Genomic DNA, 26295 nt, shown 5'->3' on the forward strand with positions numbered 1-26295 from the left:
TGGGAAAAAAATAAAAATAGCCAGATTTATAACTGGTAATTGAAAAATAATCATAATTTCAAAAATAATCGAATTTAGCCACTTTTTCATGTAAAAATAAAATCTGAATAAAAATACTCTTAAAAATCCAGAAATATTCCATTATAATATGCTGGAGTTCGAATTTTTACATATGAGCTTCCAGCATAATATGTTGGAGCTCCATAATAAAGCATATTATGCTGGAACTTTCCGTGTGTTGGAGTTCTAACATAATATGATGGAAGTGTACAGAGGCGGATCCAGGATTTCAAGAGGATGGGTGCACTATTGTGAAGATGCGAATTTAGAATTTATATTTGACGAGTTTAACTTTAGTATCTACCATGTACCCATTACACTTTTGAAGTTATATGTTCAAAAGTATATTTTTTTAAATTTTTTAGTGATTTTTACATATATATCTATACTCCGTGCCAAAAACAAGACCGTCCGAAGTAGGATTTGAACCACCAATTTCACTCGTAGAGGTGCACCCAATGATTATTGCACCATAGGAGTCTTTGAGTATGAGTTCACACACATATAATTAAGTAATTCTCAAGAAATATAACATTATTATACATGGTTTAGGGAAAGGAGTATGGGTTCACGTGAATCCATACCTTAAGACTTAGATACGCCTCTCGAAGTGTATACGCATGAGCTTCATATCCGCATATTATGCTAGAACTTTTCATGTTTCAGCCAAATAGTGACTATTTTTTAATGACTTTACAAACACTACTATTTTTAATTACCAGTCCGATCTAACTAGCCCGTGCTATTTTTACTAAAATCTTGGTATAATTTTACTTTCACCGGTAGGCAAAGACTTGTTTTTGCTCTTGATCTCTAATGGAGCTCAACTAACTTGAGGATAATTTTAGATTATAATTAAAAGTTGAGTCGTTAATTTAGACCTTTTTTCTTGAAATATTTGTATATTTCGAGTACACTCATTTTATGTTGGAGCTTTGTTTGCAAGGATTAATACGAGATAATTTGCTAATAAAAAAGTATGATGGACTAGAAGTGTAATGAAGAATTAAATTAAACAATTTTTTGGATAACTCAGGAAAACGATGAATAGGACCACTAATACTAGAACAACAAGTATTATGTCCATTAAATATTGGTATTAGTTTTAATCATTTTAGTTTTCTAGGATTCGATTCAACTAGTCCCACTAAGAAGATACAAGCTTTATCTATTCATTGGGAAGCCAAAAAATGGAATATTAGTGTCCGAAACTTAAACACCGTTATGCAAGAGTGTTCAAAATTTATTTTTTGATCAATAATAAGTATTATTTTATTTTATACACAGTATAATTTTTCGACAAAGGGTATTTAATAGACCATCCTTGGCCACACATAGCTTCGCCCCTACTTCTTATCACTAGGTTTTTCGTTCTCAATTCTGCAACCATAGACCTCTTTAAGGTGGAGAGCAGTAACAAAGTCAGAATTTTTTACTAAGAAATTCAAAATATAAAAATTAAAAAAAAAGTCAAAAAAATTCAACATATAATATATATACGTAACAAAATAAATAAAAGGACAAAATAACTCATTAATATAGTAAATGGTCTTTGGAAGGCATAAATCTACCATGTGAAAGCAACATTTTCTGGCAAGAGAACATGTAGGGTTTGTAAAAGAGTTGTCTTTATATGCATGTATCTGTACATTTTTCTTGGCATATCAATAGATCCAAAACCAAAAAAAGACAAAAAAGAAAATAAAAATAAAAAATAAAAAACTACAAGATGCCCTTCCATTTTTATTATATATAGATTCAAAAAAGTTGTACTCGGGACAAATGCATGTATATAAAAATTCAATAGGAACTGTCCTGAAAATACTAGACAGTCTTTGCTGTTATAGGCTAACTGACTAACTATCTCTTTACTTGTTTTTTTTTTTCTTTTTCCAATTAATACAATTTCGAGCTTCGTTGAAATATAAAAAAAAATATTAGGTAATTTTTTTCTATCTGCCTACGCATTAATGGGCAGAGTTATTTGATGCTTGTGCTAATGAAAGATGAAGATATCCAGTAAAATAGTCAAGATATGCGTAACCTGACACCGACACACCTTCATAAAAAAAAAAAAGTGACTTATGGTTCAAATTGATGATTTGGGAGAGAATTTCCTTCTTGATTTTCTAATTGGGAATAGCTAATTCCAGCTTTTCCATTTTTATTATTTAATACCCCCCACCCACCCCCACCCCCACCCACCCCCCAAAAAAACAGTACTCCATTGTTTGTATTGAATAGTAGGTTGAATTAGAGTATATTCCAGTTCAGTTATCTTAATCTAATTTATTATGTATTTTTTTCTCGACAGCTATTTAGCTCAACCAACATTGTTTTCAATTGACATGAACTTATGAAGTCAATGCATATATAAATATAAACACTAAAGCATGCTTCATATTTTGGTCATCTTTAAGAACAATACCAGAATAATAATATCAAGCAGTAGAAAATTAAACTCCATTCATGGCAAATTTTAAAAATGCTGGTATAAGTTTGCATTTTTGGTGTTCTGTTTTTATGTGCCTGTGTAAATAATATGTGATGGAACTAAAATGGTAGTACCATTGCATAGGAGATAGCCTTTAACAAAATGTTTTATTCTTGTATATGGGAAGTAATCGGGAGCAGCTCGGAGCACAAAGCATCCTGCATTCACGCAGGATCCAGGGAACCGCAACAAGGAGTATGATATAGGCAGCATACCCTAATGCAAGCATCAGTGACTGATTTTACAGCCCAAACTTATGACCTATAGGTTATCGAAGGTAAAATACGCAGGATCCAGGGAAGAACCGCAACAAGGAGTATGATATAGGCAGCATACCCTAATGCAAGCATCAATGACTGATTTCACAGCTCAAACTTATGACCTATAGGTTATCCAAGGCCATTTTACCGTTGCATGAGAAGTAATAGTTGTTGCTAATTTCTTCAATTCTTGTCCGTACAAGTTTTTTGGTGTTTGGCCAATTTTTTATTTTTTTTCATAAACACAAGTAACTGAAGTTGCTGTTTGGTGATTATAATTTGTAACTTCATATTACAGAAGGTGCAAAGAAGAATTTGCTGACATTTATATATAATTCTAAATAAATGATACTTGCAAATAGTATTTCTATAATTTCTACATGTATATTCGCACAATAAGGGAAAGTGCACAGATAGCCGATTTTGGGAACCCCAATTAAACAATAACCAAACTCAATACTTGATTATAATGCAAAGTATAACACATTAATTTTCTTATTCATGAAACAAAACGACCCCTAATTGTGTTGGAGAAACGATATTACTACACTGTATCAGATTTTGCTAGAGTAATATGTGAGAATTATTATTAGGATGAAAACTATATATTAATATTTTCGTTTTTATTTCAATTTGAATAGCAATTGGGATTGATCCTGCAATGACTCCATTAACGGTAAAACAACTGCTTCTTATAGCAAAAAAATAGAACCCAAAAATCAAAATCCCGTAAACGATAAACCTAACCACGACGACAAGTTTTGAGTAGATTGTTATGGCTAGAATGGACGATAACCCTTATTTTACACTTGTGGTGTTCAGACTAACTTACGCGCACCTCACTTAATCCACCAGGTAGTAGCTACCTTCTACCAACATAGATACCGAGAAACTGTCTGCCAAAGCTTAGACTGAGAAGAAGAAGTGATCTAATATCTCTTGCCTCTGTTCAGATTTGAACTTGGTCCCCCGTGATACATTCCAACTTCATTAATCGCTAGGCTACATCCTTGGGTGCAAATACTCTAGTTTCCAATGTACTCGAGGAAATCACCATTTTGAACACTTAAATTACAATTGCAGCTATGAACTGAGAGAAAAGCAGCTCTCAATATGTGGCTTCATTGCTTCCCTTCCCAAAAGATGTTTGTAAATAAAATCAAAGTTGATTAAGTCATATATCAAATTTAGAAACACTTGTTAGAGCAATGCCAGAAGTAATAGTGTTGCAAGTTACTCAATTCATGCTTTTCTTTTCAAATATGATCTGCTCCTCTTCCCAAACCAGTGGCCAAATATATGACCCAAAATTCAATTTTCAGAAAGCCATTTTTCTCATCAATGAGGATTTTCTTTGGAGTCCTCTTGACAAAAGTCACAGAAGTCATTAGGAATTCTTTTCTGTAAACAATAATCTATTCTTTTTTCTAGCATTTCTAATCTTCTCTCAAAAGACAATACTCCAACATGCATTGTCCTAGCATCAACTTGTGCAACTTTGGCACAAGATCGAAGTAATATGTAATAATCAGCATGTGTAGCATAAATATAGGCACCATCTTTCTTTCTTGCATACCTGATGTAGCCATTCTTCTTCTTCACATATTTTCTAGGTGGGACATAACAGAATCTGTTTTCTTGCATGTTTTCTTTCAGTTGCCTCAATGCTGTCTCCTTACGCGACTCTGCAGAAGGTCGATCTCCATGTCCTTTATTTGGGGAATAAGCCTTTCGCTCCAAGCCACATTCTGAGCAGTTAGCTGCATTAAAATTGTCATCATCCAGTGATATGTCGCATTTGCATCTATTGACACTAAATTTCTTGCTTGATCTTGGAGTGCTTTTGCATACACCCCTTGATCCCTTGTGTTGAAAACCATTACATGTGTGTGGTTCTACTTTCTCATCATCTGATGCTTCTTCAGCCTGAAATCAAACAATTTAAAAAGTAAACAAACAAAGACGAGTACGATGCTGATACCGCTGGGAAAAGAAAAAAAGAAAGAGGAATACAATGAACGATAAAAGCTTAATCTCTAGCACAATCAAGAAGCACTTGGATAAAGGCTCCTATTGATACCTTTTAATTGTTCGTTTATTCCTTCCAGTTAAGATAGCCAATGGCAGCAACATAGAGAAAATAAATCAATGGTATAAATGCAAGAAATGATTCCACCCTGTTAGAATTAAACTCAGAGAATTTATCTGTTAAAACATTCAAATAGTTCTTTCTACATATTTTTTTGACAAGTCTCTTTCCGCAATTTTTAGCTTCTAAGAAATCCCTACCCAAGAAAAGAAATACAGGTGAACACACGGACATATCAAATGGGTTAAACTGACAACTGACAAGGATACAAGCATAGGGCCAAGAAAATAAATTGATTTCTAGATGAAGTTCAGAATTTAGTGATTACAGTACCTTATGGCTTTGATAGAAGTCCCACAAATCTTCAATTATCCTTTCTTCTTCATGATCTTCATAAGAAGGTTCAAGTCCAGCAAAAACCACATCTTTGCAATACTGAAGATATGATTGTAAATCTTTCGAAAAATCTGCTAAAAGCAAGAAAAGATATAATTCAAAGAAGTTAACCTGCTATTCAACTTTAACCCTACACTATTACCATGTTTTCTGAAAAACATAGTGACTAATGGAATTACCATATGTATCACTGAGCTCATCATATTTTGCTTCAAGAATCTTCAAGAGCTCCAAAGCATCAAAATCAGATTCATTTACATCTGGCATACTATAGTTAGGATCTGAATCTTGTGAAGCCAAGTCTTCCTCAGCAGAATTGCCTTTTCCATTGCAACTGAAACTCGGTTCTCCAATTCCATCCTCACCATCCGGTGCTAAACCACTAGAAGAAGATAAAATCATCTCCCATTTTCCACCATTAAGGTCATAAAGAATCCTTATTGTAACAATCAGAATAGACATCACACAAACACGAGAAGGCAGCCTCAACTCATTATCTGACAAATACAACTCTGGAGGCATAGACCACTCATACACTTGGCATGCCCGAGGAAGAATTTTTTCAACAGGAAGCGATAACTGCTCGAGATAACGGGAAGCTATAGCATGGAAGTTTACTGGAGGTAATTCCAAGCCTATTCTCCGAGCAATGGCAGTGGCAAAGAACTCTAATTTTTGCAAGGTGATAGATTGGATAGGCCTGAACATACGGCTGGTACTTATAGGGCATGCCCTTGAAGGAGGTCCCAGCTGCTTCTCAACTTCAAGAAAAGCAGCAAAATATGGGATCTTCCCTTCTGCCGCCCACTTCAATATGTCTGTTGGCAGGATTGCCTCCCTTGCCATGTGACAAGCAAGAAAAGAGATAGCTAGCGAACAAGATAATGGAATAATGCTGTGTAGAGATTTATGCCATATGGTAACTGCCCGTTTACCAAGTAAGTTGTGTGGTTCTGTTTTCTTGCTGCCACTAAGCATAGCACTATCTATCTCCCCTGCAACAAGCACCAGAATCAGGGAAAGGAGGGCGAGTGACATAGAGCAAGGAAACACTGCAATGCATAAATGATGTTGCAAAGTTCAACTCAGCCCAATTAAAGTAATTTGATTGTGTAAACCTATCCACTTTGCTAAAATATATGGGTTTAATGTTGTTACAACTTCGTCCACTTATCATTTAGAGAGGATAGAGAGGACATGTTCTTGCTTCACATGAAAAAATATAGAAGGCAAAAGAACCAAAAACCAAGAGGAACATTGCACTTTCATTGTACAACTTTTGCCATCCAGCACAAAGTAGTAGAATATGCCGAATAGCTAGTCCTACACTTCAAAAGCTTCAGGAGAATAGTCACAGCATTATAAATTTAATGCAAATGAAAAAAGCATCATCTTACTTTGGTCAAATGCACGATGCTAGGAAACAACAACATACCCAGTAATATCCCACACCGTGGGGTCTATGACATGGATAAAATCTAATTTTCCAATATGAACATCTAATGAATAGAAAAATATCATAGAGAAACAACAAATAAAATGAGAAGTGGCCTATGCTGCATATCAACAATAAGTTAATCAAATACCTTGAGTTTGAGACTCTGATTCATGAATGACATTGTCTGCCCACTCATCCGCCATAACCTTTTCATGTGCTAAATATCTCAGCCATACAGGCCCAACAACCCCAACAATTAGAGGGCTTACATTAAATTTCTCCACTAGTGCCTTACACTGCAATTGGATCATAACTTGTACCCCCATAACATACCTTAATCGAACTCCTGAATAATAATCAGTATATGTTAAGGAACATTGAGACGGCCCAAAATCAGTAGGTCCAGCAGGCTCAACTCCATCACCTTCATTATCCTCTTGGTTGTCATCTAAAGTGTTCAAAGTTTCTAGATGCTGGGACTGTGAAAGCTTAACCTGAGATACCGGCTCAGCTTGAAAACTCTGGGTGGGAGCACGGCGCTGACCGGCAGCATATATTCCCCCGTCCAGATTGAATAGGTCATCTTCATCAACACCAGTGTCAATGATGTCATTCGCTTGAGAGCCGCAAAGAGTGCAATAGAAGAATCCATCACCGCCATCATTAAAGGATATATTGCCACAAATCTCGCATCGTTTTTGAATCCGCTCTGTCATTCTATCTTTTTGTATGGTTCAGTGATCAAACTCTCTGACATGAAGTGTTGGTTAATTAGTGTACTAGCAGCAGGTTAACCCAAGGAGACTAAAACGATTAATCATAGAAACTGTTTTTCGCTTAAATTAACATTTCTTAGAAGCACTCTATGCCAACAAAATGATAGTGTTATTTGTTAAAATTCCTGTACTTAAAACACAAAATGATTCAACCAAAGCAATCTCAACTTTATGGAATTAATACTCCTCAAATAAATAAAAGATCTTTTTTCACCTCATTCTTCATGATTATATAGTTGGTTAATAATTACATTCTTACCTCAGTCCTAAAAGCTAATTGCAAGGGACAAAGATTATAATCATGTGATTATAACTTGAAGTATTAGATCATACAAAGTTTACTTTACTCCATTGAAGCATTATTTAGAACACCTTCAGGGCAATAAAGTGATGCAACATATTGCCTTCTCAAAAAAAAAAAAAATTTAAGCAATGCAGCAAATTGTATCAATATATTCTCGTAAGTTAGTGTACAAATTGTAACTGGAACAGATAATTTTTCCATTTAGGACTTAAATTATATGCATTCACTCTGTAAATTTAAATTATCATTCAAATTTAACTTATTGCAACATGTAACTTAAGAAATTTTTAAAGTTATAACTCACACATACTATAGAGATATTTAGCTGCACTTGATTTTATTCAACCTGATAATGTAAAAATCCTTTAAAACTGTCAATGTATAAAAGTCAATATCATCTATTTATATTTTTCCAAAAAAAAAAAAATTTAAAAAGAGCTTAACCTTAAATCAAGCTGAAATCTCCTTCCACTTTCTACTGCTGTAGTTTCTCACTAGGTTTCATCGGCTTTGCTCCTCTGTGTTTTCGGTCTTAAGCTACTGTGTTCGGAGTTTATAGAATTCTATATATTTAGAGATTGTTGATCGTTGCCGGATTCTTCTCCCGGTGATTCTCCGGCGGCTGTGAATCCCGGCGATGATTCGCTCACCTCTGGGATTGCTCCAATTGAAGTTTCTCTTTTTACTAAAACCTAAATTGAACATAATAATCCAATTATAATTACCTTATTTTTCCCTTTTGTTTTTCTTTTTCTTATAAGGCTGGCCGTCTGGGTATAAAATTACTTATATCGTACTCTTCTATTTCATTACATCATTTTCTTAGTCTATTTTTAAAAGAAAAATCCTATGAAATAATTTAATTTTGATTTTTTAATTTTTACTTAAGTTACATAATTTATAGCCATGCAAGTATTATGATGAATATTTACGACTGCTAATTTCATTTTATCCTGTATATAAATGGAGCACTTAATAACAACGTAAAAAAGTAAAATGATAAATAAAATATTAATGAAAATATAGCAAACCAAAAATATTTGAATATAAGCAAGTTGAGTTGATTATTTGAATCCCTGCAAATTATATTTGCTCTAATTAAGTGCATTTCTCAGGGCATTAAAATAAAAAGTACTAGCTCTTTAAATCTTTTTGGCGTATTAATTTCCAACATCAGAAAAAGACTGCTAAAAATATAGGACCTAAAATACGTACTAGTATGATTAAGACATACTCACAACTATTTTTTATTGTTTGTATATTTTTTTTTTTATTTCAATTAGTCTAGAGTATGTATAGTCATGTTCGATGTATTTATTTTAGATCCTATATTTTCTATGAGTATTTTATTTTTATTATAGAACTATATGCCATAGATAATGCAAAGAATTAAAGAAGGAAAAAGGTCAGATCAAGTGCTTAATTACGTTTTATTCAATTAGTGGTACTTTCTATTATATTCTTTCCTCCTTTTTCTATTCCCTCTGGCTAGTTCTTCTATTTTAGGTTCAAGTTGGTTACATTAAGCTTGAATAACAATTTTAATTATAAAAACACTCAAAAAGTATTGGTCATCGTCAGGGGTGGTCATTCGTCGAAAAATTACATTGTGATATAGATAAAATATTAGGTTCTAAAGGTATATAACATATATTAAACACCTTTTATCGGGAAATTTATTTTACTTCTTTTAAATTTGAACACCCTTAAAAAAAAAATTTGGCTTCGCCACTGGCCATCGTACATGAATATGTATTATCATAAAAACTAAATTACTAAAGTCGTATAAGAACATTTTATCTATAGTACTAGTCTGTGATGTTCCAGCTACCTAAGAATGCTTTGGTCTTCTTTCTTTCTTTCTTTTGTTCTTATTTCTTTTGTTCCAGCTACCTAAAAATGCAAGGTAAATACATTGCATTTTTAATCTATTAATAAGCAATTTGCATCACTACAAGGTAAATAAAGGTGGAAAGGGTAACTATTTTATCAGACAATTTGAAACCTCTATGCAATCACACAAGCTGTCTATTTAGTAATTTCTACAACCTGTGCTGAAATAGTGCACCCATTCATGTGAGAAAGTAATTTTTTTCAAGATAACTTACCATATATTCTGGTTGAACTCTAAATATCACAAAATGCGGGAAGCAAGATTCAGATGGTTCGGGCACATTCAGAGGAGGAGCATTGATGCACCAGTGAGGAGGTGTGAGCGACTGGCTGTGGTGGGCATGAGGAGAGGTAGAAGGAAACCTAAGAAGTATTGGGGGAGGTGATCAGGCAGGACACGGCACGATTTAGGATTTCTGAGGACATGACCCTTTGACATGTTCCCTTAAGTGAATGAGAACAATAGCTAAACCATGAATTGTTTATTGAAGCCAAGATTCATCTCATCCAGAAAATGTTACACCATATAAAGAGGACAATAAGCTCACTTTGAACTGAATTTGCAGGTTTAGTAGGGGTGTTGTTACTACCAAAGTGATTTGATTGTAGCTACCAAGACAAAATATGTGAAAGAAAAGAAGGCTCTGGGAAAGCCTCTCTTATTTGTATTTTTCTATTTTGTCTTTGGCTCGGCCAAAATATGAGACCCGAAGGGTCCCGGCGCACAATCCTATCCTATCCGAGTCCGAGTTTACCCCTTGCACTTCGGACAGCCGTCCGTAACATCATAAGGAGGACCCCCTTTCGAGGTACAAAAAGAGTGACAAAAGCACGAAAGCATTATACAACAACAACACCAATAACCCAGTATAATCTCACTTAATGGGGTTTGGGGAGGGTAGTGTGTACGCAGACCTTACCCTTACTCTATGGTAGAGAGACTGTTTCCAAATAGACCCCTGACATCCTTCCCTTCAAGAACTTCCCACTTTGCTCTTGGGGAGACTCGAACTCACAACCTCTCGGTTGGAAGCATTATAGACCATGTAAAATAAGTACCATTTGAATTCTCAGAAAAGATAATATAGTTGTATGCCAAACGTACCCAATAATTATGTCATCATGCTGATTCTGCAATTAAATTAATTAGAAAGACGAAGTTTATGTTTTCATAAAACTTTAATCATTTACCCCAATTTAAATCACCATGGCCTTTTACAAAATTAAACTTTTGGGCAATTTTTTGAAAAAAGAATTTCAGGAAAAAAAAAAAAAAGTTTGTGAAAGAAAAGAGCAATGTCTTTTCGATAGTTGTATTTTTTCCGTGGTTTTCTAGTTATTTGTGAATCAAAATAATGGTTTGTCAAAATTTTCCTCAACTTTTCCACCCAAAAACTTTCTCAAGTATTTATATTTCAGTTCTAAATCCAAATTCCTATTCAGTTTTATTCAGAAAGACCAAATTTGCAGGTAGTAACCACTATAAATTAACTTTCACTATTCATAAAAGAAAATGAATTTTCAAAAGGGCCCAACCGGGTTCGAACCGGTGACCTCTTGATCTGCAGTCAAATGCTCTACCACTGAGCTATGGACCCCCGTTGTTGACAATCTAAAATACATTTTATTAGAATTAGTAAATGATATTTTTACTGATATTAATTCTTTAGTTCCCCTACATGTTTGATATAGAATGCAAACAAGCTACTATAGTCTAGAGATCACAAAAATGACCGTGTAACAAGATCCAAAATTTAAATTCTATAGGTTCAATGTTTAAGATTATTAGAATTTTATTTTTTAAGTTATGGATTCGTATATACTATTTGTTATAATTTTACTAGATTTTTATGCATAAATTTATGCTCCTGTGATGCTAAATTGCTTTTGGTCAACAGTACTAACTTAGCCATTATAATAACATATTTTTTGAAATATTTCAATTTGACAATGCAAATAGGATTGGAAATATTTTAACCAAAAACTCTCTTAGTATGGAGCTACCTCTGACTAACATTGACCATCACTAAAAAGTTATGTGTATGCTTTTGGGCTAACATTGTTTGAATTGTTAACAGGTAAGAATTTTTGCAGAAGTTGTTCCTGGAAATTCAGGGTTGTTGATATAATAACAACAACAATAACAACGGCTCAGTATAATCCCACAAGTAAGGTCTGGGGAGGGTAATACGTACGCAGACCTTACCCCTACTCCGAGGGACAGAGAGGTTGTTTTCAGGAGACCCCCGGCTCAAGTTGCTGATATAATAAGATGAGTGATATTGCTGGCCTTACAAATTAAGTCGTCCGACCAATCATTTTGATCTATTGCTAAAGCAGAACCTGATTATACTGGTGAGAGGTAATAGGTACTCTATAGAATAATCGAGGTGTATACAAGTTGCCTCGAACACCACCAATTATTTAAAGAAAAAGCATAGAACACAAGGCAGGCATAAAGTTCTTGATGGTATGTTTCATGTCTCTAAGGTGTATTCTGCACCTAGCCCCATTCGGCGCCACGTGACGCCGCTTCGTCATATTTTATTAAGTGAATTATGATTTATAAATTGTCCCCTACAATGCGTTAGATGGTGTGATCTCTTATCAACACAAAAACCTCAAAATTGGACTTAAAATATGCTACATAAACCTTGAGTTTATTCTCTTCTAGAGTGAAGAATAGGAATTTAGCAAATTCGGTTTGTTAAATTTTGAAGTAAAATAACGAGGTTTAGAAATTTTAAGCCATTACAAATGGAAACATTCATAAATTTAATCGAATAAAATTAAACAAGAGTTTACTGAAGGAGTAGTATAAATACAGTACAGTTCATGATTGTGGTTTCTTCTAGGAAATTACTCGTGGGTTCGCGATAGGTCAATTTAGGGGAAAGTTGATAGAAAATTTAGGCCAATACAAATTCAAACATTCATAAATTTAATCAAATAAAATTAAACAAGAGCTTCCTAAAACGGTAGTACATAAGAATAATACTGAATATGATGTATTGGTAATGCTGGTATTAGTTATGCTTGCATTAGTTATGCTGGTATTAGTTATGCTGACATATTTCTTATCCATTGTTTGGTTTGATGTATTAAAGCATTGCACAATTTTTAAAAGAATTGCTTATTTACAAAAATGCCCTCAAAACCAGTCCATCACTCATGAGAAATGTTTTTATATGAAAAAGTTTTAAAAAATTATTTGATTTGTCTACATATATTGTAATATAGAACTAAATATTTATTTATAAAAAAGGGAATATGTTAAGTATTTATTTATTTACTAGAGCTATAATTTTATTTCTCACTACTTGGATTATTTTAAACTTGCATTTAATATAATAACTAGCATATTTTAATCAAGCATAAATTTTGAAGGATAATTTTGTCTTTAACTAAGCTAATGCATGCATTAAAACTCATTGCATTGCTAATACCATGGTTTTCTATGCATTAGTTATGCATAGGATAATACCAAATAGGATGTATAAGTAATGCTTGCATAACTAATGCATAGGTTCAAAATGTCTACCAAACATGGTATTATTAATACACAAAATTACTGCATGCATTATTTTATCTAATGCATCCTACCAAACGACTTTCGTGATTGTGATTCCTTCTAAGAAATTACTTATGGGTTATTGATTAGTCAATTTGTCATTCAACGTATTGTAGCAGAAAGTTGATAGAAATTAAGTGGAAACATGTAATTCTTTTTCTTTTTTAACCTTTCCACATTCAATAAATGAAACAATTTATTACTAGTGAATTTTGATCAATTCTCTCAATTCACTTGCCAACCATGAGAGTTAAAAGAAAAAGGCTTAAAGCAAACCCCACATACGACAATGCGTTGGATGGTCTGATGTCTTATAACACAAAGAATTCAAATGGACTTAATAATAACAACAACAACAACAACCCAGTGTAATTCTACTAGTGGGGTCTGGGGAGGGTAGTATGTACGCAGACCTTACCCCTATCCCGAAAGAGTAGAGAGGCTGTTTCCGAAAGACTCTCGGCTCAATAAGACAAAAGGACAAAAGAACAAAAGGAAACAATATTAGTAACACCACAAAACAATATGAAAGAAATACATACATACATATATATATATATATATATATATATATATATATATATATATATATATATATATATGGAAAAATAAGAACAACATGAAATCAAGAGGCATGATACCAAGCAAAAGCAAAATAGTATCCTTACCAAACTAGTCCCCCAAAGTTATGACATAAGACAATACTCAGCTACCTCCTAGCCTACAACCTTAATACTCGACCTCCACATATTCCTATCAAGTGCCATGTCCTCGGAAATCTGAAGCATCGCCATATCCTGCCTAATCACCTCCCCCAATACTTCTTAGGCCGCCCTCTACCTCTTCTCGAGCCCTCCACAACCAGCCGTTCACACCTCCTTACCGGAGCATCTGGGCTTCTCCTCTGAACTTGCCCGAACCACCTGAGCCTTGTTTCCCGCATCTTGTCATCAATGGGAGCCACGCACACCTTCTCTCGAATATCATCATTCCTAATCTTATCCATCCTACTATGCCCGCACATCCACCTCAACATCCTCATTTCTGCTACCTTCATCTTCTGGATATGTGATTTCTTAACCGGCCAACACTCAGCCCCATACATCATGGCCGGTCTAACCACCGCTTTATAAAACTTACCTTTGAGTGTCAGTGGCACTCTTCTGGATATGTGTCTTTTTCAAATTCGTGCATAACGGGAGTTTAGTGCAATCATATTGCCGTTGAAATTATTCCAATCGACCCTTAAACCTCTGTTAAGCCATATGTACTCACATTCATCTTCTATTTCATATTGGGATTTTGTGTCACCAAAGTTGGAGTAGTTTGATCATTTGCTCGTGAGAGTTTTTGAACGTACAGATGACAATAAAATATACTTTCAATTTTCATCTTCAATTACTGATTGGAATATATATTATTTCTCTAAACCATCCAATTACTTTGACTAATTTTTTTCATTAATGATATAAACATACTTAGTAAAAAAAATCTAATAATCATGTCAATCTTGATATTCAATAAATCTTATTTTTGATCTTTAGATAGTAAGTCAACAATATGTTTCTCTTCTCAATTACTATTCTCGATTTTAATATATTTTTCAATTTCGTAATTATATGTCATTTTTTAAATTGTCAAAACTGTAGTTGTCTTCGGATCTATAAATAATAGAGTATTAATTTTAAAATTGCAACTTAAAATTTGCTAGGAAACAACATGGCATGTTCTATTTTAAGGTGACTGGCATTAACAGAATATACTAGATCAAGTTATGGATTTCTTTAACTGAATTCTCTATATTTGTGTGTACGTAAAATAAAGTATAGACAAAGTTATATATACATCTTAAAATTTATTTTTTCAACTTAGAACGTCTAATTCTGATTTTGACACTACCACGTCGTTATACCTACTTAATTAGTTCGATTCTATATTTCTCCCTCTAAGAAGTGGCCTGATTCATAGGTAGGGGTGGAGCCAGCATTCTGACTACGGGTTAGGCGAACCTAGTTGCTTTGGTTCGTACTCTATATTTATCTTGAAATATCCATTAATTAGTTATAAATCGGTAATTTAAAACTCAGTAACTTAAAAAGCTTAGAAAACTTAACTCATAAGCTTGAAATTCTAGCTCCGCCTCTGTAATCATAGGCGGTTCAGGATTTTTGAAGTTTATGAATTTTTGCGACTTCCTGAAATAATATTGTTACTATTAAATACTTAGTAAATTTTTACTAATATATATTCGTGAATCAGTTACCGACTCTCTAGATTGGGAAAATGACACAAATAGGATTAGGGGTGTTCAAACCAAACCGGAAAACTGCACCAAATCGAAAAACCAAACCAAGTCGATTAAAAAACCCGACTAGGTTTGGTTTGACTTGGTTTGGTATTGAGTAAAAAAAAACCGAACCAAACCGTCATATAAATATATAAATTTTATATTTTTAAGACTTTATAGTGAATTGTCTTTAGAAAATGTAGAAATATCTGGGATCCTCTCATGTATTAACCTTGAAAGCGTAAATTAACGAAAAATTATTATTAGACGACTAAGAAATAACTATCATGTGTTACTAAAAAAATTCTCCCATTAGAATATATTAATAGATCATATGTTTGTCAATTTTTTCCATATTTACTAAACATATATTCACTTATCAAAGCCTTATCTATAATTTTAACAAAGTAAGATTAAAATAATATTCATGTAATAAAAAAACCCGAAAAACCCGACATAACCGAACCAATCCAAACTGATATAGTTGGTTTGGTTCGATTTTGATAAAAATCGAACCAACTCGATCTATGTACACCCCTAAATAGGATAATAGGATACTTCTGTAACACTGTTAATTTCTTTACCTCAGTAACAAAAATTTGGGGGGGGGGGGGGACCCTATGCCATAATTTTAAAGCACGTATGCTATGCAAAACTTTGAAGCACGTAGTCATGGGCGAGCTACATGTTATAAAGGGTGGTCAACTGACCATCATTCGTCGGAAAATTACACTATGTATATAGATAAAATATTAGATTTTAGAAGTATATAACATATATTGAACACTCTTTCTCGAAGAATATTTTTCACTTCTTTCAAGCTTGAACACCCTTGAGTAAATTTCTGGCTTCGCCATTGCACGTAGCACAGTGGATCACCTAAATATTTTAGCATTGTGAAGGAAATTATGGTGATGGTCAGAATTTTGTGGCAAAATCCTAACAATCACCATAATTGTTGCCTGCTTTAAAATTCTGTTGAGCATGCTTCAAAAATCTGATAATCGAGAAAAATTCTAACCAATGTTTTTTAAAAATTTGTCGCGAGACTATTTTTCCATAATATTTTTTAAACGGATCAAAATATTAATAATCTATACTATATTAAAAGCACGAAGACCCTTAGCGAAATGTCGTTCGCCTTTTTTACCCTTTAAAATTATATTTTACATCAGATAAAATTATAAAATTAAAAAACTTTCCAAATATTTAGGAGTTCTAAATAGACTAAGTTTTTTCTAAGTAATTTACTATTTGATATCTTCTCCTAATAAGGATACAAAATATTAAGACAATAAAAGAATCCAAAAAGGTAGGAGGAAATTTTTTTCGTTAGTTCCCAACAAGGAAACTTCACGATTTTGTGTAAAATTTCTTTTCTTTGTCCTTGTTTAATCATAAAGACCAATTTTGTCTCTTTATTTCCCTTTTATATAATTTATTTATTATTTTAAAAATTTAAATGAAAAGTATTTTTTTGGAAGCTTGGTTGTTAAATTTGTTTATTTCTCAAATTTTCTACGACATTAGGTTTTAGGGAAGAGTAATTATTTTGGAAAAAAGTAATAACTAATTTGTGATAAAATATTAATTAGCGTAATCTAATTTACGAAAATACCTAAAGTACCTCAATAAAAATTCGTGTTAAAAAAGAAACTAATATTATTATTAAGAAATTTTATTGCATAATTTAACTTTAAAAATAGGACTTAGTTACGAAATTCATCTTGTAGCTGATCACTTTTTTTTATTGATCTGTCACTAGCGATAATTTTTTATTATTTAACTACATAAATTTTTCATCGCTAATTTATTTCTTTATGTAGTTGACTTGTCTAGAATACATGGTATCTAGACGATTATTTTGATACAAAACTAATATAAAAGAACACTAAACTTTCGAAATCATCTTGGTTACGTTGTTTCATGCTTAGCCTCTACTTTTATTTTTTTTACTAAATAGGCTCTATATTTGTCATTTTCAAGAGCTTATATTAAAAAAATATATTTTAAGGGCTTATATTTTTATAATTTTATATGCATCGTACAAGGTACACGCGCATCGCGCGAATCTATACTATATTAAAAGCACGAAGGCACTTAGCGAAATATCGTTCGCCTTTTTTACCCTTTAAAAATAGGTTTCACGTTAGATAAAATTGTAATTTAATTAACTTTCCTAATATCTAGCACTTTAAAATCAACTAAAATTTTGACTATTAAATATTTTCTTATTGAACTAGGTAAAAAGTCCTAATATTTAGGACCTAACATTTAAGAATTTAAAACCAAATAAGATTTTACTTAAGTAAATTCTTTCCTTATTTACTTCATAATTAATTTGTCTTCGTTAGATTTCTTACGTCTATATTTGTTCTATATAAAGTTTAGGTTTGGTTTATATAAAGGTTGATTCCCATTTAAATTCTACCATTAAATCTATCTTTTCCTTATATAATTTTTTTAATTTAATTTTTTTTATGTTACGTCTTATTTTTACTTTGGGGGAAATTATTCTTGCATATAATATATTTTTCATCAACTCCTTTTAAAAGTATAACGTTAAATATGAAATTATTTTCATAATATATTTAAATTCTAGAAAAAAGGTCTATAGTTTCTATTCTATTTACTATTTAGTTAAAAATAAAATAAAGAATATAGTGTTATTCTATTGTATTCTTTTATTTATGTTATTCCTTATACAGATATGAATATATACAATATGTTTTATTATCTTCTACTTCCATAAGCCGATTTTGTATATTTTTATACTTATTTTGTTTAATGTGTAAGAAGCTATAAGCGATTATTAGAATACATAGAATTTTTTTTATATTATGCTAGCTGGCATAAAGGACCAATGCACAACTATGGACGAAAGGGTAGCCTCATTTCGCCTTACCAACCCCATGGAAACTCCGAATACATGCCTAGATTGTTTGTACAGACATACTTTTTGGGTGCTAAAAATCCAAGGTCGAAAGAAAAACAACTCAAAATCAAACAATAAAGAGGTATAAGATTATTATTTTCAGTATTAGGTAAACTATGGTATATTATTTTAATAAAATTATAAAACTTGGAGAAATATTAAGTTGAATATAATAATTGAGATGCATGATTGAGAATCTCTATGAGGTAGAATATTTTTTTTCTCGAGTAATTGGCTAAATTAGATCAACTATTATTATTCTCAAGAATTATTTTTTTGTAAAATTTTATTTTTGTAACTCAATAACAAGCATATAATTCATTGAGACAGGTTACACGCGCAAAGCGCGTACTCAAAGACTAGTAATTTTGAAAAGGGTAAGTTATACATTTGGCCGATCGGCCAAAAAATGATTACATCCGCTGGTCAAATATACAAAAAATTATATACTGATTATATATAAAATAATATATTATATATTAATATATATAAAAATATAGAAGGCCAAGAAAACTGAGTGCCGGGCTTACGCGGTCAGTCGGAATAGGAAATCCAATGGAATATAATATAATGAAGAATTACTATTTGTGTAAAAATCCCATATATAATTACATACCCCGTCGTTCCACTACAATGAAATTGATATTATTGTAAACCTCTGTTTTAAAAGGCAGAATTGGGGCTCGTCCGAGGCTCGCCCCGGGGTGGAGCACTCGTAAAACATCCCTGGGCTTATGTGTGGGGCTTAGTTCCATGAGACTTACGCCTCGGCCATCCGGGCTTACGCCATGGACACGCCCAACGCCCAGCGAACCGGGCTCGCCTAATAAAACTTTATGCAATTGTATGTAACTAACCTTGTAAATGCTCAGATTTTCTTAATAAATCGTTGACTAGTCAAAATTACTTTTTTTAATCATTAATCATTAAGTTGAGAGTATTTTATGTCATAATTAAAATAAAAATTATTGCACGTTATCCACTAAAACTGCTATAATAGTTAATTTTAAATAAATCTTTCATTTTAAAAAGTATTTATTTATTAACTTTTGTTACGTCTTTACTATATAATATGGTCCATAATTTTTTTATAATTATTTTTATCATATTTACGAGATACAATACTTATTAATTTAATATCTCAGTATTAGCTAGTAACTATTTACAAATAATTAGTTATCATGATATTGTATGGTGAATTATGTGTCACTTTATTAACTTGTTGAAACTTAAAAATAAATGATGCTAGAGAATCATATTTAAATTGTGAATTATGTTTTTATATAAATTCTCTTTCAAATAGAAAGCATATTAAATAAAAGGAGCATTTTAAGAAAACTATAAAATTATAATATAGAAATTCTTTGAAGATTCATTACTCCTTAAGATATACATATAAGATTTCGTATCGATCGAATACATTACTTTTGATGTTTGAGTTGTAACGACGTTGCAGCTAATTTGTATATTATGATATATGTCATACTTTTCGCATTATTCATAGTTGAATTATAATTGATAAATAATTTAAATAGATTATTTGAATAATTTTGTGATTTTAGTGTAATTTTTATAATTATTTTTTATTATATACTATCTTAAAATTCTTGAAATTAGTAAAATTTAAAGATCCGTGGGACTTACGCCCCATGTCTCAAGGCTTACGCTTCGCCTCGCCTCGTCAGAAGTAAAACGCCTCGCCTCACGCCCCGGCCTTTTAAAACATTGATTGACTTTTAAGATGGACAATATGCTAAAATCGATCAAATTATACTGAATGTACTATCAAAAAATAAAACTTAATTACTCTTACGATAAACGGGGAACAATGCAAGTAGGTTAACGATAAATATAAAGAGTAATACATTTCAACAGAGGTGGAGGTAAAACTTTAAATATGTATCGTCGAACTTAATAGCTTTTGCTCAAATAATATATTTATTTCTGCTTCAATTAACATTATTGTTTGTATTAAAATCTATAGATCACTAGGTTGCAAGTTAATGCCAAAAATGTGCTGAAGTCATTGACAAAAGGTTTAATAAGTTTTATACTCCATTTTCTTATTAAAAAAGATATAGAAATATTAACATCATTTAACCCAAAATTTATGCAATACGGAATGTAAACGCAAGAATTAATCTTGAAATATACAAACCTAAGGTTGAATAAGTAGCTCCAATTGGCAAATTTGTCAATGAATATAAGGGAAACTAGTTAATGCATGATTTAAGCAGCTGGTTTCCCTTTTATTCCGCAACAAACGAAGGTAATAGTCTAATAGATAGCTTCTGCCGTCAAACATTTCTGTAACAGTCTCATTTGTTCCGAATATTTTTGGATGTTATAGTGAAGTGTTGTTATAGAGAACGTATATAACAATTTATGTGAGATTATTTGACTAAGCACCGAGTTTAACAAAAAATAGAAGACTTTTGAACTTATGGTGTAAAATAAGATACATACAATCAAACCTCTATAACAACCTCGTTTGTTCCGAATATTTTCGAATATTATAGTGAAGTATTGTTATAGAGAAAATATATTATAACATAACATAAAAATTGGTTCCGGAAAAACTTAACTTTTGTAGTGAAGTATTGTTATATAGGAATATTGTTATAGAAAGGGACGATTATTCTTCTTATTTTACTCCTTCAATTAAGACATTTCATTGACCATGTTTAATTTCCTGTTGTCTATTTCTTCTAATATCATTTTAATTAAGTCTTCTTGACAACAATGAATGAATTGTCTCCTTTTCTCCACTCATGTTTTGTTTTCTTTTCCCTATAATAAATAACCAATTCAACTCAATCTTAACTGCTCCCTCCCTCTGTTTCAAATTAGATAATATATTTTGTTTATCGAGAGTCAATTTGACTAAGCTTTGAAGCTAAATCGAATCAGTTCAACTCAATATTTTAAAATTAAAAGTTAGATATTAAAAAATATACGAAAAATATTATTAGTTGTAATTTTTGTCATGTCGATATGATAAAATAATATATTTTAAAATATTGGTCAAACTTCACATAATTTGACTCTCGATAAGCGAAATATGTTATCTAAATTGAAATACATATAATACTTATATACACAGATTTAGTCCCAGACTTCTTCTCAATAAGGCCTCCTCCATAAGACTCTATTCTCATAACTTTTAGAAGTATTTCAATATTATTTAAAATTAAAAAAAAAAAAGAAAAAAAAAAGAAGACTCCATTTCTCATACTTTGGTCATTTAGGTTTAATTTCAAGATCAAGAAGGAAGAAAGAAGAAAGGAGGAGAGAGCTATATTGGTTTCAGTTTCATCCTTAATTACTTGGAATTCTCGTCTTTGAGGTAATTGGTTTCTTTGTACTAATTAATGTATTAAAACTGATTATTGCATTGTGAGATTATCAAATCAGAATTATTATAAATAGGTATTTATCACCTTAAACTTCTCAATTGTTAATTCTGTTGACTTGTACTTTTTTTTTATGTAGTTTTTAAATATATAAATTTTATTCCAAAAACATTATAAAAAAAACTCAGTGTTTGAATTTATGGTCAAAATTGAGAAGTTTAAATTTTTTGTTGCTTTCTTGAGCCGAGAGTCTATTGGAAATAATCTCTCTATCTTCCTAGGGTAGGGATAAAATATGTGTATACATTACTCTCCCTTAGGGTTGTTCACGGTTTGACAGAAAACCGATCCAAACCAAAAACTGAACCAAACCGATTAAGTAAACCGATATTTTTCTTGATTTGGATTGGTTTTAGTTTTAAATTGTAAAAATCGATAATATTTGGTTTGGTTTTGGTTCTATTATAAAAACCCGAAAAAACCGAACCGAACCGATTAATTATATAAAAATATTAAGGGATTTTTACCTATCTATACCATATATCAAACCTTATTACCCTCAATGTTTAAGGTTTGTGTTTATTACGTTTAAGCATACCAAATTACCATTTCTATACCATAATTCAAATTAGGGATATAATTAAGGGTTCATTTATATTAGGCATAATTATAGGATTGTATCTTCCCACTTTCTCTTTCCTTTCATCTCAATTGTTCACAACACACACACAACTCACGATGCTCCTATGCTTCCTCTCGTTGATCATCCCCAACTGCCCACCACCGTCGAAGAATATTATATTTTCAGATTCACAAGAAAATTTTAAATTCTTTGATCCAACCGCTTGAATTCCCACTGGAAATAACAATGGCAGAGAGTTCGAAATTCTTTGACCTATTTTTTAGATTGAAACTCGAAGAAGAAGAAGAAGAAGAAGAAGAAGAAGAAGAAGAAGAAGAAGAAGAAGAAGAAGAAGAAGAAGAAGAAGAAGAAGAAGAAGAAGAAGAAGAAGAAGACATATTTCCAGAATTTGTAGATATTTTGTAGTCAAATTGTAGTCAAATTAGAAAAATTGTAGACTGTTTTTTGCAGAAGATTTTGTAGAAGCTTTAGTCGTTTTGGATTTGTGAAAACAGAAAATAATGCATCTACAATCAGAATACAAATAATCTACAATTTATCTACAAGATATCTACAAAATAGATACATTGAATTTTAATATCCAAATTCTCATTTCAATTGTAGCATAATTGGCATTTTCGACATAATTGTAGAAGATTTGTAGAAGTTTTAGTCTTCCCAATCTACAATTCATCTACAATTTATCTACAATATATCTACAATTCTACAATTTAACTACAATTTATCTACAATTTCTGGAAATACGTCTTCTTCTTCTTCTTCTTCTTCGAGTTTCAATCTAAAATTCAGTCAAAACCAAGTCTAATCTTCACCAAAACCCCTCAAAATTGAGATATAAACTCCTAAACATATTCCGAATTATTTACAACAACACCCAATCCAAACAAATAATGATTTTTGAAAACCCAAATTTGAATTCAAAGCTTTCAAGCTTTTTAATGGCTATCAATGGTGGAAAATATATGGAAGAACAGATGAAGATGAAGATGAAGATGAAGAACAGAAATCTCCTTTCCGTTTGATTACTGGAGCTTCAGTAGCTTGCGTTTTTTGAGAATTGTAGTTGAGTGAGAGAAGAGAGATCTCTTTCCGTTGAGGAAGGAGAGAATTACGCAGCAATTCGAATTTGATGTTGACAGAATCACACGCAGATCTGGTGCCTTCATTTTAGCGCGTTTTTTATGGCAAAATCTACCTATTTTTGGATTGGTATATAATTTGTAGTAAAAGTGTGGACTACACGGGTAAATAACAAATTATGAACATTTTTGGTAATAAAGTTTGATATATGGTATAGATAGGTAAAAATCCCAAATATTAATAATTATTGATATATGATATAATATCTTTTCTTAAATAATTTTAAATACTTTATGCATTTTAATTATTATTTTGAATTTTGATTTATCCTACTTATATCTTAAAAGATTGCCTAAGCCCAAAAGAATAGGAATCGACCAATTTTCTTTTCCTTAAGAGAATCTAATTCTCTAACCTACACACATATTTTTTCCTAATAAAAGAGTTAGAAAAAAAAAACCTACGACAAGAGTAAAGAAAGCAAACTCAAGTTGCAAGACTATAGTAGTTAAATCTTGAGAAAGTAAACTTTTAGTTTGTTTTTTGTTCATTTTTTTCGTATAAACAGGTAAATAAACTTTCAGTTCCGAAATAAATATATAAAAAAACATAAATTTAGCAAATTATTTTTAGATTGTTGTCTAGTGTTGTTTTACTATTATCAACATATCATTAGTTTACTAGGAACCGAAAAACCGAACCAAACCAACAACAACCAAACCGATGGTTTATATGTAATTTGATTTGGTTTTGGTTTTAAAATTTTAAAAACCGATTAAATTGGTTTTGGTTTTGATTTTAATCAAAAACCGGCCAAATCAAACCGTAAACACCCCTACCCTCCCTAAACAATACTTGTGTACTTCAATTTAATTTTGGGAAAAAGAAACCGTCCAAATATTCTTTTCTTGTTAATAGTTATTTCATGTGTTACTTGTTTGAGTTATCACTTTATTTGTTATCTCATCCATAAAATTTTCTTTCTGCCTTGCATCTAATATTGTTGATCACGTTTAAAAATAAGAAGGAGATCTTTGTGTGTGATTCTTGGAGCGAAAGGACCTTATTCATTTAGGTTTTCAAATTTTACATGTGTTTGGTTAGTTTTGGTAAGTCTATGATTAATGACTAGAGGTTGGTAAGTTGGAACTTATTTGGAACATTTCTGTAAGATTTATATTCTCTAACTTCAACAATTAATGCCAAACAAGCAACAAGATATTTTCAATGATTAAATTTTGTCCTTTATGTACCTTTTTTCTCTCTATGAGTTGATACTTGCTGATTTTGGATAAAATATTTGTCAATAGTCATGTGAGCTTAGAATATTTTTATTTTTATACTTGTGAGTACTTTAAATAAAGCTATTATAGTTATGACTTTATGCACTAGTTAATATTGAAATAAACAAATCGAAGTTACCGTACCGAATAAACCGAAACCAAAAGGAGAAAAGCCGAACATACCGAATATAATTAGATACGGTAATGATGTAGCATTTTTAAGAAAACAAATACCGAAAATATCGAGCTGGAATATCTAAATATCATACCGTACCGACCGACGAACACCCCTACATAAGTTTGATAAATTCTACAATAAAAAGGTAAGCCATGTATCTATGATGTCACAAGAATTTTAAATAGGTTTTTAACTTTTAGTCCGCACTGGAAATTATTTACGTTAAGTAGCTGAAAAAGTGTAGAAAATTTATATAATTTTTTTATATAATGATAATAGGTGAATTGGACTATAATTAGGCCCTAAAGAACCACCTTCTTGTATAGTTTTTGTGGTAAAAAGTGATAACAAAATGCTCTGATTAGTGCTTTTCATGCTTTGCAGGCTACATACAATAAAAGAAATCTATGGAGTACTTTTGGGATCAATTACGGAGAAAAAGAGGTCAATCGTACAATATCCGCTAAGTGCACCATGCGAAGGCAGCAAAACCAGAACTGGAGATGGACTGCCGCGGTCCCGGCGTAACCGCGGTCGGACCGCGGCAGAAGGCTATTGCGGATTCTGAGAGGCTAGTTTTGATCATGAATATTTTCATAGGTTATTTACCCATTGTCATGAGTAGCTAAATTCTTTGTCTAGGGTTTTGATGGTACCTATTGAAGGATGAACTTCTTGATTATGTTAATATAGTTTGCTAGTTTAATCTCTATTTGTTCAACTACGTGTTTGTTGTAGTTAATTGACAGGATCCTCAATTAGCTGTGCCTATTTAGTATGCATAACTCGGGAGAGAGTGCATATTTAGGTGATTGTTGAACAACACCACTCCCAAAGTATAAGAGGGATCTATAACTGCGGGTTTAAAGGCGGGATTAGGGATAACGAAGTCTTGGGTGCAATCTAAAGTGAACTGTAATAAACAAAGCCAGCTAGCGTATCTCGGGACAGTGCGTCTAGTAAATTATCGTGATTACTCGGGAGAGATTCACGGTAAAAAGAGTGTTCATGGTTGATAGAGATGTGTTGGTAAATCTATATGAAACATAAATAGAAGGGATTCCATCAATAGGGGAAATCACTACCTTAGAACCTTCTCATTATTGTTCACAACTTAAGCTTATTTAGTTTACAATTGTTTATTGACTTTCAATCTTAGTTATTAAATATACCATCAACTGTTATTCACAACGTTTGGGGAAGTTGATTCTAAATAATTTAGTAAGTCCAACAAAAGTAATTGATAGGTTAATTC

General features: G+C 31.8%; 1 protein-coding gene and 1 non-coding gene across 3 annotated transcripts; both read right to left on the bottom strand.

The window, feature by feature from the left end:
* Nucleotides 1-3418: 3418 nt before the first annotated feature.
* On the bottom strand, nucleotides 3419-10184 carry LOC104246549 (TATA box-binding protein-associated factor RNA polymerase I subunit B). Of its 2 annotated transcripts, none has more exons than XM_070156503.1 (5): nucleotides 9926-10184; nucleotides 6886-7487; nucleotides 5479-6294; nucleotides 5237-5370; nucleotides 3419-4740 (listed from the first exon to the last, which is right to left on the bottom strand). In XM_070156503.1, the coding sequence occupies exons 2-5, from the start codon at nucleotides 7451-7453 to the stop codon at nucleotides 4153-4155; spliced, it is 2106 nt and encodes a 701-aa protein (XP_070012604.1). In that variant the 5' UTR covers nucleotides 7454-7487; nucleotides 9926-10184; the 3' UTR covers nucleotides 3419-4152. The 2 variants fall into 2 exon arrangements, with proteins under 2 accessions (XP_070012604.1, XP_009800662.1); XM_009802360.2 differs by lacking the exon at nucleotides 9926-10184 and adding an exon at nucleotides 8262-8539.
* A 1052-nt stretch (nucleotides 10185-11236) lies between these two features.
* On the bottom strand, nucleotides 11237-11308 carry TRNAC-GCA (transfer RNA cysteine (anticodon GCA)). The gene has a single exon. It is a non-coding gene; the product is annotated as a tRNA-Cys (tRNA).
* Between the last annotated feature and the right edge of the window lie 14987 nt (nucleotides 11309-26295).

Source organism: Nicotiana sylvestris, chromosome 9, assembly GCF_000393655.2.
Source record: "Nicotiana sylvestris chromosome 9, ASM39365v2, whole genome shotgun sequence".
NCBI classification, from domain to species: Eukaryota; Viridiplantae; Streptophyta; class Magnoliopsida; order Solanales; family Solanaceae; genus Nicotiana; species Nicotiana sylvestris.

Bases quoted from the DNA above. Each gene is read 5' to 3' on its own strand.
- LOC104246549 (XM_070156503.1), bottom strand. From the start codon at position 7,453: ATGACAGAGCGGATTCAAAAACGATGCGAGATTTGTGGCAATATATCC. The intron at 5,371-5,478 runs GTAATTCCATTA...TGCTTTTAGCAG, and splicing joins TGAGCTCAGTGATACATATG to ATTTTTCGAAAGATTTACAA. The intron at 4,741-5,236 runs GTACTGTAATCA...GTTTGATTTCAG, and splicing joins ACTTCTATCAAAGCCATAAG to GCTGAAGAAGCATCAGATGA.